This window comes from Gopherus flavomarginatus, chromosome 1 (assembly GCF_025201925.1).
Source record: "Gopherus flavomarginatus isolate rGopFla2 chromosome 1, rGopFla2.mat.asm, whole genome shotgun sequence".
NCBI lineage: Eukaryota > Metazoa > Chordata > Testudines > Testudinidae > Gopherus > Gopherus flavomarginatus.
The window spans coordinates 57205070-57217884 of record NC_066617.1 but is presented as its reverse complement, the minus strand read 5'-3'; the positions used below and the strand labels follow the sequence as shown (position 1 = coordinate 57217884).

Genomic DNA, 12815 nt, shown 5'->3' with positions numbered 1-12815 from the left:
GTAATGATTCGATGCTGTGTGTGAACTAACAATCATGCTTCTGTTTATTGTTTCTTGTGCTTCTGCAGATGTGGCCGTCAGGAGAACCCTCTGCACACTGGAGGAGCGCCTCCACCAGATAAGGAAGCAACCAAGATGGAGCAAAGAGGACATGTTCTGAAAGGTGCTCTAAATCTCAGAGGTCAGAAAAAGAGAACGCAGTCTAAATGTGGACTTTCTTTGAGAACTTATCCAATTCTTACTGCACCAAATAAGATTATGAGGTCCATTTTCTCCTCTATGTATGCATATGTCATAAACAGATAGTTAAAGGTTAATGTCTCTTTTACCTGTAAAGGGTTAACAAACAGGGAACCTGAAACACCTGACTGGAGGACCAATCAGGAAACAAGATACTTTCAAACCTCTGTGGAGGGAAGCCTTTGTTTGTGTTTTTTGGGTTTTGCTTTGTTCTCTCTGGGTCCTGAAAGGGACCAGACGTGTAACCAGGTTTCTTGCCAATCTCTCTGCTACAGTCTCTTATATATTCAGAATAGTGAGTATTAAGTAGAAAAGGCGGATATAGTCTTTTGATTGTTTTCTAGATTTGCAAATGTGTATTTTGCTGGACGGATTTTAATTGGTATTTGTGCTGGGGGGAGACTTCTTTCTAGTGTTTATAAGCTGAAAGACGCTGTAATATTCCATCTTGATTTTACAGAGATTTCTTACTTTTTTCTTTCTTTTATTAAAAGCTTTTCTTTTTAAAAGACCCGAGTAATTTTTTTCTCTTGTTAAGGCTCAAAGGAACTGAGTCTGTACTCACCAGGGAATTGGTGGGAGAAGGGAAGGAGGAGGAGGGGGAGGAAAGGTGAATTTCCTCTGTGTTTTAGATTCACAGAGCTTGAATCTGTCTATCTCTCCAGAATAGCCCAAGAAGGGAAAGCCTGGGAGGGGGAAAGAAGGGGGAGAAAAAACCTGATTTCTCTGTGTTGTGATTCAAGGAGTTTGAATCACGGTGATCTCCTAGTGTACCCAGGGCGGGAAAGATCTGGGAGGAAGAAAGGAGGGGGAAGGGAAATGGTTTATTTCCCTTTGTTGTGAGACTCAAGGAATTTGGGTCTTGAGGTCCCCAGGGAAGGTTTTGGGGGGGACCAGAGTGCCTCAAAACACTATATTTTTGGGTGGTGGCAGCCTATCAGATCTAAGCTGGTAATTAAGCTTAGAGGAATTCATGCTGGTACCCCATCTTTTGGACTCTAAGGTTCAGATTGGGGAATTATACCATGACAGCATATTAATATGAACACGTATTCCATACGCATATCACAGGGCAAATATATCCCTTCTTTTTCAGTGTGGGTAGCTATTTAAGAATACTTTTGGTAATAAAAACATTTTAATATTTCTCTAGATAGTGGATATTAATTTTTAAAAGTCTAACAAAAGTAAACTCTTCAGTCTTTAAATATACATGATAAAAAACAATTCAGTAAATAAATGTTGAATCATCAGAGGCATTGAGAGACCTTGAAGTGCTAAATCTCCATAGTTATTTCTCTAGGTATTTGAAAGAATATGATAATGTTGAACTACTCAATCAATAACTAGGCAAACAAACACAAAGTTGAACAATGTTCAGTTTAGGAGAACCCTGAAAATGAACTGTTAATGTAGAAACTATTTGAAAAGAACATGCACTAAAATTTAAATATATATTGTTTCATTTTAGATAGCAATGTCATAATTCGTCATGTGAGATGAAAACAACACTGACAAGTTTTCTTTTGAAAAACGAGCTGTAGCGCTAATGAAATGCAAATTAGTTCTGTCTTCAGCAACTGATGGCACTACTAAAGCTTCCAGCTCAAGACAAAAGATTTATTCAGCTATTAATATAAATTTTATTATTTCATTATGTGTTTATGACAACAATAGTAGCATTATTTCAGCAACTGAAGGATGATGTTAGGTTTCAGCATTTTGATCTGCATTCTCACCATAACCTAATAGCCCTATTATTTGAAAGATCTGTGAAGCTCCTTAAGCTACAGGAAATTGCAGCATATATAACAATTGTAATGTTAATAATGGAATATTTAACTTTTTATGTTTATGAAAAGTTGCATGGCAAAATGTGATTCTACCAGTTCCACCAAGGTTTGGTTAGAAGCTGTTTAAAGCTACAGTTACTACTGAACTGGAAATCTTATACAAGGGTTCCACCTGGTGGCTGAAAAGACGACCTGCAATATGGATCCAGCAAACTTAGGTAAAGAGCGAAAAAACTTTCAGGTACAAGCACGCATAAAAGCAGCATAAAAAGCATGAATGTAACAATAAATGAAATTAACAAACAGATGAAATATCAGGAATATATATTTCTGTTATAAGTAATTAATTACACTTGGATATAAAATAAAGAAATAAATGGGTGATGGGCATTTCATATATAATATTCTAGGCAGAAAACTGAATGAAACTCCAAGAATTTTTAGAAACACCACAACATTATTCCTTATTAATATAACCACAAATCCCAACCCCCAAAAATTACTTAAATACAAACCTCAGATCCAATCATTAAGGGATAGACTCATAGACTTTATGGCCAGAAGGGACCATAATGATCATCTAGTCAATCTCCTGCACATTGCACCTCACTCACCTACTCCTGTAATAGACTCATAACCTCTTACTGTGTTACTGAAGTCCTCAAATCATGATTTAAAGACTTCAAGTTATGGAGAATCCACCAATTAAACTAGTTTAAAATTGCAAGTGACCCTTACCCCATGCTGCAAAGGAAGGCAAAAACCCCCCAAGGTCTCTGCCAATCTGACCTGGGGAAAATTCTTCCAAATATGACGATCAGTTAAATCCTGAGTATGTGGCCAAGACCCAGCAGCCAAGACTCAGCTCGGGAAAGAATTCTCTGTAGTAACTCAGAGGCCACCCCATCTAGTGTCCCATCTCTGGTTATTGGAGATATTTGCTGCTGGCAGTTGCAGATCAGCTACATGCCATTGTAGGCAGTCTCATCACACCATCCCCTCCATAAACTTATCAAGTTCAGTTTTGAAGCCAGTTAGGTTTTTTGCCCCCACTGCTCCCTTTGGAAGACTGTCCCAGAACTTCACTCCTCTGGTGATTAGAAACATTCGTCTAGTTTCAATCCTAAACTTGTTGAAGAACAGTTTATACCCATTTGTTCTGTGTTAACATTGACACTTAACTTCAAATAACTCCTCACCCTCCCTGGTATTTTTCCTTCTGATGTATTTATAGAAAGTAATCATATCATCCCTCAGCCTTCTTTTGGTGAGACTCAACAAACCAAGCTCTTTGAGTCTCCTCTCATAAGGTAGGTTTTCCACTCCTCTAAAAATGCTAGTAGCCCTTCTCTGAACCTGTTCCAATTTGAATTAATCTTTCTTAGAGAAGGGAGACCAGAATTGCACACTGTATTCCAGACGAGGTGTCACCAATGCCTTGTATAATGGTCCTAACACTTCCCTGTCTCTACTGGAAATAGCTCATCTGATGCATTTTAGGATCGCATTAGCCTTTTTCATAGTCACATCACGTTGGTGGCTCACAGTTATCCTGTGTTCAACCAATACACACAGGTCTTCCTCCTCTTAGCTTCCAACTCATAAATCCCCAGTTTATAGAAAAAAATATTGTTGTTAGTCCATAAATGCATGACCTTGCATTTTGCACTATTACATTTAGTCCCATTTCTATTACTCTGCTTTTCAAGGTCATCCAGATCTTCTTGTATGATACTCTGGTCCTCCTCTGTATTGGCAATATCTTCCAACTTTGTGTCATCTGAAAATATTATTAGCACACTCCCACTTTTTGTGCAAAGGTCATTAATAAAAATGTTAAATAAGACTGGTACCATAACCGATCCTGGAAGAACTCCACTAGTAATCTCCCTCCAGCCTGACCGTTCACCTTTCAGTATGACTTTTGAGGTCTCCCCTGTAACCATTTTCTTATCTACCTTACAATTCTCATATTAATCCACATCTTCTCCAATTTAACGAATGATTTTCCATGTGGAACTGTATCAAATGCCTTACTGAAATCCAGGTAGATCAGAGCTACTGCATCTCCTTTGTCTAAAAAAATCAGTTATCTTCTCAAAAATGGAGATCAGTTTGGTATGGCACAATCTATCTTTTGTAAAACCATGTTGCATTTTATCCCAGTTACTGTTTATCTCTATGTTCTTAACTACTTTCTCCTTCAAAATTTGTTCCAAGTCCTTGCTTACAGTTGAAGTCAAATCAACTGCAGAGGATTGAGCAAATGGTGGAAGAAGGTCAAAGAGTATCTGCAACAAAGCTAGTTAAGTTAGTTAAGAGTAGGAAAACTCATATGAAGTAGATGTTTCTGCTCCAGCAGATGGAGTCACAGGGTGGAATCCTTCATTGCTTTGTTCAGTCATTTACATCTTGTGTAGAGCGAGCGCAAAAAATGCCACCAAAATCAGAATGGTGGTGTTCTACCCTTACTGCACAGCTATATACAGCTGCAAAGACGCAGGTCCAGAGATCATCTCTTGAATGGCACGGGGGGGGGAGGGGCGGAAGGGGTGTGGCTGGCTTTTGAGGAGTTGGCACTCTCAGGACTTAGTGGGTCGCTTAGTGGGTCGCTTACCTTAGTGGGTAGTGGGTCATGGTATGTTCTTCCTGAAGTACTTTGCTAGAATTCTTCAGAAACATCTTCAGTATCAGGACAGGACATTAAAATTAATTTCCTTAAAAACTATTTGAGTTTCCCTATAGTGGCACTATTACAAGAAAAATCTTACATCCACATAAATAGCCACTGGTATGTGTAAAGTTATGGCTCTGTTCAATGTGTTTTTTGGATAAAAATCCTAGGATCTGCACATGGCCAACAGATTGACAAAGTTCAGACACTCCATAAAGCCATGATATATATATTTTTTCTTTGATGTTACTCAGGCTAAGGTGGGGGAAACCTCCTGTCAATGAATTTTCTTCCTTACTATACACCAAAGCGCTTGATTTATCCATACTTTTAATCCCAGTCTGTGGTTTAGTGGTACATATCTGAGCCCAAGCCTAAATAACTTCTCTAAATGACTGTCAGGGGACTAAGCTCAAGGACCAAGACAAAAAATTAGATGTGTTTTTACTTTGCTCTCTTACAAGACAGAGATGGTTTTTCTTCTGTCTAGCAGAGGGCTTTCTTCTTTATATTTTCCCACCTCTTGTATTTTTTAAAGGAAGGGTTTGACAAACACTAAGATTTCATTCCTGCTGTTATCTAAGAGAAGAGCTGTCAGCAAGCTGTAATTTCAGGCTTCTGCAAAATACTCTATATGCACTGAACAGTGCAGAAGTGCAAATTTAAACACACATTAATAAAGCAATCCTCAGATGTAAACATGGAAAATATCATTTTCTTCAGATGGCAATGAGGTAGATCTACACATCTCATAATTCCTGAAATAACTGTAAAGTAATAACTGTAAAGTACATTTCTAGAGATGTTTAGTATGCTGCTACAGGAGTTTTGATAGGCACAGATTTCTGTAAGGTACTTTGCAGGAACCTTAAGACTTTGAGCTTCAGTGCCCTTAACCTGGCATTAGAACACTACTCTGCCAGTCAGACAAGGAAAGTCCACACAGACCCTCATTGAAAAATACTAATAAGGCTTCCAGAGGCCTTCACAATCAGAAAATTTTGATTCAGGACCATCAAAACATTTCATTTTGATAATGTTGAAGTGTTTCGTTTTGACTCTTGATTTCCTTACTAAATATGTGTTACAAATATACACAGTATTAAATATATAGAAATGTAACAAAATTAATATTTTAATATAATACATAAGTCTGTATTAAATTAATTGAAACATTTCACATTTTCCTATTGAAAAATTGGTCAGAAGACACATTCCCATGAAACACTTCAATTTCGATTAAATGGTATCTTTTGACAGAAAACTGTCCTGTTAAAACCATTTCAACTAGCTCTAAATAGGAGTTGGGACTGGCTAATTCAGTCTTGTGGGACTGCTGATATCATATGCATGCTCCTAGGCAGACCGTTTCATTTTTTATGTTTATGATTACAGCCCCATGTTAACTACTGTGACTACGCAAATCTTATTTTTGGTTCTGCTTTAGATTTGTAAAATATTTTTAATTTACTTTTATTTGCAGCCATTAGGAATGATATTTAAAAAATAGAGGAAGAAGGAACCCAGCTAGCTATTACCAAATCAGATAAGCTTTGCAGGTCTAGGAATCAGAAAGACTCCATGGAATAGACTGTTAAAATGTAGGTAATATTGTAGGTGGAGCTTAGCGTGTGATCGACCACTGTTGAGGCCTAATGGGTTCACAGCCAGCCTACCTTAAAGGCCCTTCCCCCCATATAATACTACAACAATTGTGCTCAGCAGATATACCTGAGTTAACATTCCCCTGATTTAAAAGGGAGTGGAGTGGTGGCACATCTTTTTCTGTGATGGGTGCTTAATTCTGGAGCTTGCTCCCCCCATACCTACAACCTTCACCAGGATTGATCCACAGGTATGATGAAAAATCCACTGTTTTCCTTGGGATTTCAGTAAGAGGGTGGGTTGAAGATTAAGAATGGCTAGATGTGGGGATAATTAATTTTATTGATATCTATTCTGGGCTAATATTTTTTTCAGATTGTATGGTTTGGGTTGGATAATTTGTTTGTATTTTGTATTGATTGTTGTGTGTTTTTATACAATTTAAAGTTGGTCCAAGCACAGTGCTATGAGATGAAGGCTTTCCACAAATGGAAATAAATATATGCAGGGTAGGACCCTCATGTGTTGCAGATAGTCTGCTAAAAAATGACATCAGGGAACACACTGACTTGTTGCAACCAATCTGAGAGTGAAAACTCTATTTAATTCCACAATATTCACTATCTATCATTTATTATTCCTTGTTCTTTAATTTTAAATGTTTCAGTCAGCCATTTAGAAAAAAGACACCATGAACCAGACTGCAAATCCCTTATTCACACTAGTAAAAAATTATTCACAGCCAGACTATGGAAGTCAAGAGGAAAACTTGAGGGGAGAGTAGGACTCACACAGTTTGGCCCTCTGAGACTCACACTGCATGAATAGCACATAGTTAAGAGTCAAAGTGATCCATTTGACAGAGCACACTGGCTGCAATTCATACATTTAAACTATTCAAATACATTCAAATAAGTAAGTAGAGGTTTGTGAATCATTCACAATCAGAAAAAGAGCGTGGCAATTTCAGACAATTTATCAATCAGAATTCAATGAGCTCTAGTTTGGTGACTGGGGATTCCACAAAATCTGTTACAGTGAAAAATGGGAACCGCTAATGAAAAAGGTTAGGAGAACACACAAACTTTTACAAACAACCTCTTCACTTCTCCACTATGAAGTAACTAATGAACTGTAAATAACATTTAGAGGCCTTGATCCTTGTTTTATAATTTTAGGCCTCTTTAAAAAGGTGATTCCAGATGCATTTTCCTGGGTATGAACCAGTAAACTAGAATATACAGAAAACACCATGTGTTTCATGATACTGAAAACGAGAGCTTAGCGTATCAGATGAGGGTCTGCAAAATCTTACCATAACACTCCTTTCGTAATGATCATGCTCTTTTTCAAAATCTATCATGTAGCCATTTAGAGACCAAATAAATGTCAGATCTAATGTGGTATCATAGGACGCAATACACTGCATGGTGGCATTCTCTCCAACTGTGACATCAACATTAGTTGGTGCTAAGGTAATCTTTGTAGCTTCTGTGAAGTTAAAAGAAAATGTGAAAATTCTAATAAACAAGTGAATATACAGATGCCAATCTAGCTGTTTCATTATACATGAAAAGAACAAACTGATTTATATGTTATTTATGCAACTACATTTCAAAGGGGAACACTGATTAGAACAGAGATTAGAACCCTAAGAAAAGTGACACCCTTACAATTGAAATGCCTTGGCTTTTGATTGCTCATTCTCTGAAAACACACATTTTAGCTTGCTGATGATGATTATAAAAAACTATGCTGACTTATTTTTATTCATAGACTATTTCATGTGTAGAAGACAGATAATTCATTTTGCATGATTCGTGTATTTTTTTGTTCGTAACAATCCTGGCCTTAAAAAAAAAAATCATTAAAGAATGGAGAGCTCTGCTCAGTGCTCTCATTTCCATTACTCCACTCTGGAAAGGGGGATTCTAATGCGTCTATTTAAAAACAATGTTTAATTCTGCATGGAATGCAAATAGCTATTCTGGGAAGGGACAGAAGAGAATAGAAGCAAAGAAGAAAAATATGTATAATCAGAGCTTACTACAATCAAGAAAGGACGAAGAGCAGGAGACTCCATGAAATCCCTCAGGGATCTTGCTATACAGATCTAATTTAGCTGACACATGCTTTGATACCAAAGAGCTCAGCATAACAGAAGGGAATGGTATTCCAGCCATGTGTGTGTACATTTGGTAGCTGATTTTATAATGGTTGCTGGATTTTGTTTTGTATTGTAGAGTCTTCTATCAACCTAGAGGTATTCTAGGGTATGTCTGCACTGCACTCGGCTTTCAGTGGCAGGTCGTATACATACTCATGTAGGCCCCCAGCACAGGTATAAACAACAGCATAGACCATGAGGCATGGCTTAGGCGAGCAAAGAGATGCCTGCAGGGTGTGGAAAGGTACACAAGTACATACCCTGCACAGAGCTCTACTTGCCCAAGCTGTGACTCCCATCTACAGTGCTGTTTTTAGCCGTGTAGTCCCTTGCTGCCTCCCCACTGGCTCTTCTGGAGCTTTCCACGACCACAGAAAAAGACTCCAATAGTGGGGGAAGGGAGGGTGGAAGTGGAGAAAGACTCCAGTGGCTCTTATTGCTGGAGCCCTTCCCCACCACTGTGAAAAACTCCAGCAGTGAGGAAAGGCTCCGGCAGTGGGGAGGCGGCAGGCAAAGACTCAGGCTTTCCCTGCTGTCTGTCCCCGGCCAGAGCCTTTCCTCACCACAGTGAAAATCTCTGGCAGTGGAGAGTGGCTCAAACCTTTCTGCACTGCCTCCCCACTACCAGAGTCTTCCACTGGTATGTGTAGTTATACCCCAGGGTGTGGAAACAATGCTAGAGAAAATTCTCCTGTGTCCATGACAGATACCAAGTTTTGAAATCTGCCAACTAGCATTCCACTGTTTCTGTTGGTTAAAGTTGCATTGCAAGGGACATGCTCAGTCATTAGTTCTCCCTCCTTAGATGAACTAGGTTAGAGTCCTCAGGTACAAAAAGAAATGGTTTATGTTTAGATAATACACACATATGGTTTAAATGTTTAACTGTGGAGATATTTTAAGTCAATGATTTTTTGTGATTCTACAATGCACAGTATAACGTTAAAGGGCTTGAATATTTATTTACAAATGTTTCCAGAAAACTAAGAATAATGAATGTAGTGATTAAAAAAAAAAAGGCTACAAAATACAAAGAAAAATAAATAATCATACTAGTTAAACGGACCTCGTGATTCAAAATAAATTCTTTACAATATTTGAAACATCATTACATGTGGTGCAGGGAAGAAGTTACAAAAGATGTTGTCATATGTTCTGATGGATTCACACTTATGTTGCTAAGTTTATCTTGCGGCACCATGCTGTAGAGTACGACTGCCACATTCTGGCTGCAGGAAATGCTTTCTTTTCATATACATTTAATACATAGGTGGTTTTCCAGAGGCCTGGCAGACAGAAGTGCTCATGAACACTATATTCCCTTCCTCCTCCCTTCAGCTATTTAGTTATATGACAGGGCTGTAAAAGGTGTGATTAAGTACATCAGCATCTGATACCAGTACTGCAATGTGTTACTGTGGTGCGTTTATTTGGATGAATGATCCCACATTACAAATTTAAATAAATGATTTATTTAATTGCACTGCTCACTACCCCCATGCTCTGAAAAAGAAGTACAGAGGAGAGAAGGAGAGGCAGGGAGGAGGATGGTCATGGACCCATCTCTGTGTGTTGGGCTGCAATATTGGGCTAGTGCATGAGGGAGAGATATCAGCACCATCTGAATGGATGGATCAGATTATTGACTCTCCTGTGGAAGGAACAGCACTGGTGGAAGAACTGAGACACTTCTTTTCCTTTGCTTTGTTCCTCTTGGAGTAGCGCAGTTCAGTGCTTCCCCTATTTACAGCTGTGGCTTAAAAGCCATAATCTATCTCTTAATGGGCAATTCAGTTCAATTCAGTTGGAAAGAAATAACATAAAATGGCTTGCAGGGAAAGTCTTAAAGGGAAATCTTATAAAGCAAAGCTTTATAATTTTAAATTGAGGCATGTTATGTGAAATGAACTAACAAAAATGGAGTTTTACCTGTGATTTCCAGAGTACCAGTACTGTTAGCTTTTCCTCGGTTATTTTCTGCAAAACATGTGTAGCTGCCTTGATCCAGCTTTGTGATATTAACAATTTCCAGGCTACCATCATCCCAAATAGATATTCTATTGAAAGTGTGAAAAATACACCATTAGTTAAAATAGTTATTTTTATCAGAAAGAACAAAATATTTCCAGTGGAAATTCCTAAATAAGTCAAAATAAAGATCAAAAGGGTCTCTCAATAGCTAATGTCTAACTACTGCTTTTATATATGCTCCAGTACCCCATCGTGATTTAAACAGAGTTTAGCATGGTAATTGGGATCTGGAATAAAGCATACAATTTACATTTAGGGGGATTATTTTCACTTATTTTTGTTCTCTCAAATATTTTTTATTTTAGTTTTGCACGTTTAATACTCAAATAAGTGCAAGACTAATTAGAGTGACTAAAACTAGGTGCTAAGAAAGCTATTCCAGTCAACATTAATGATATTTTGACTTATCGCCTCCCTGCAATTTCACTCCTGGGTTTATTTTGAGCTGGGACTTCCAAGAGTAGAAATTGTATAGACAAATGCTCACTATGGATTGGCATGAGACAATCAGTCAAGTTTTCACTGAGGATATGAGCTAGGATTTGAACTTGCATCACCTGTGGCGAACAAATAGTGCACAAATCCAAGAAATCTCTGACACATTCCTTCAAAACCCCTCATCTCAAAATCCCCTTTTTAAAAACAATATACCACTAATTATAGTCTCTCCCTTGAAGTAATGTTTTAACATCTAGATCAAATAATTAGAATTAGTTTGTAAATAAATTATTAAATAAATCTATGCTGTAGAAACTACCACGAGGCCTCAGTCAGGGATTGGGGCCCCACTGTGCCAGGCAGTGAGTGAAACAAAGGGAGTTTGGAACAGAGAGCTCACAATCTGACAGAAGAATAAATAAACAAATAGGGTTGGGTGGGGGCAGGTAGACATAGGTATATTTTACATGAATCAGGAGTCACAGGCAGTCACCAGCCTAACCAATTCCAGGTGGCAGTGATTCATAACCATCATGGCAGAGGTAGATTTTAAAGTGAGATTTAAAACAGGATAATTCGATGTAATCATTGGTTGGTAAGGAGCACCAGTAGCTTGCCAACTGTGAAGATGAATTCTATTTCAGAAGACAAAATGTTCCCCTCAAAAATATGGAAACCCATCTTTGAGCTTCTGTGCAGCTCCTACAGGCTTGAATGAACCATGCTTTTCTATTGATGATATGTGGTACAGCAGCTCAGATCATGTCAAGTGGACTCCACTAAATCTACTCAAGGAACTGGATGAGTATCTGCCCCATGTATAGAATGGGACACTACTGGTATGCCTACACTGTGTGACAAAGTTCCTCCTCTACTTTGGTGGGTCCTGTGCTTATTGGCAGATTTGCTCACTTCAGTGATCTTCCCCACAGTCTGGGTCAATTCCTCCTGTGTCTGATCAGGAGTTGGGAGGTTTGGGGGGAACCCAGGCCCACCCTCTACTCTGGGTTCCAGCCCAGGGCCCTGTGGATTGCAGCTGTCTATAGTGCCTCCTGTAACAGCTGCATGACAGCTACAACTCCCTGGGCTACTTCCCCATGGCCTCCTCCAAACACTTTCTTCATCCTCACCACGGGACCTTCCTCCTGGGGTCGGATAACGCTTGTACTCCTTAGTCCTCCAGCAGCATACCCTCTCACTCTCAGCTCCTTGTGCCTCTTGCTCCCAGCTCCTCACACGCACTTCCTCTCCTCTGGCTCCCCCCTCCCCGCCTGACTGGAGTGAGCTTTTTAAACCCAGGTGCCCTGATTAGCTTGCCTTGATTGGCTGCAGGTGTTCTAATCGGCCTGTCTGCCTTAATTGGTTCTAGCAGGTTCCTGATTACTCCAGTGCAGCCCCTGCTCTGGTCACTCAGGGAACAGAAAACTACTCATCCAGTGACCAGTATATTTGCCCTCTAACAGACTCCTGTACCCCACTGGTCTGGGTCTTGTCACAAATGCAATAAAACATGTTCTGCTGGCTTGTGTCAGCTGACTCAGGCTCATGGAGCTTGGACTGTAGGGCTATAAAATTGCAGTGTAGAAGTCTGGCTCTAGGAAGGTCCCAGAGTTCAGGCTCCAGCCAGCACCCAGATGTCTACATTGCTCTGAGAGCCGGAGTCAGCTGAAATGGGCCAGCTACTGGTGTTTTACCTCAGTGTAGACATACCCTACAAGGTTGATGGGCAGCAAATGTGTTGGCATATGACATCTATTTAATGGAGGGCAATATCCCCTGGGAAAAACCTAATATTTAAACAAAATTCTTGGTTTCTCCACCAACAGACATGAAATAGCAATGGAAGACAAGCAAGGGCCATTATTTT

At 39.1% G+C, this 12815-nt stretch overlaps 1 protein-coding gene across 2 annotated transcripts in view; it reads right to left on the bottom strand.

The window, feature by feature from the left end:
• Positions 1-12815, bottom strand: part of CNTN1 (contactin 1) — a 434418-nt gene that overhangs the window by 111728 nt on the left and 309875 nt on the right. For both annotated transcript variants that reach the window (XR_007772052.1, XM_050936109.1), the window contains exons 13-14: positions 10409-10536; positions 7628-7803 (exon numbers count right to left, since the gene is read on the bottom strand). Coding sequence is in view for 1 of the 2 variants with exons in the window: in XM_050936109.1 (XP_050792066.1) it covers positions 7628-7803; positions 10409-10536 (304 nt within the window). In the remaining variant the exon portion in view is untranslated. The remainder of the gene's footprint in view (positions 1-7627; positions 7804-10408; positions 10537-12815) is intronic.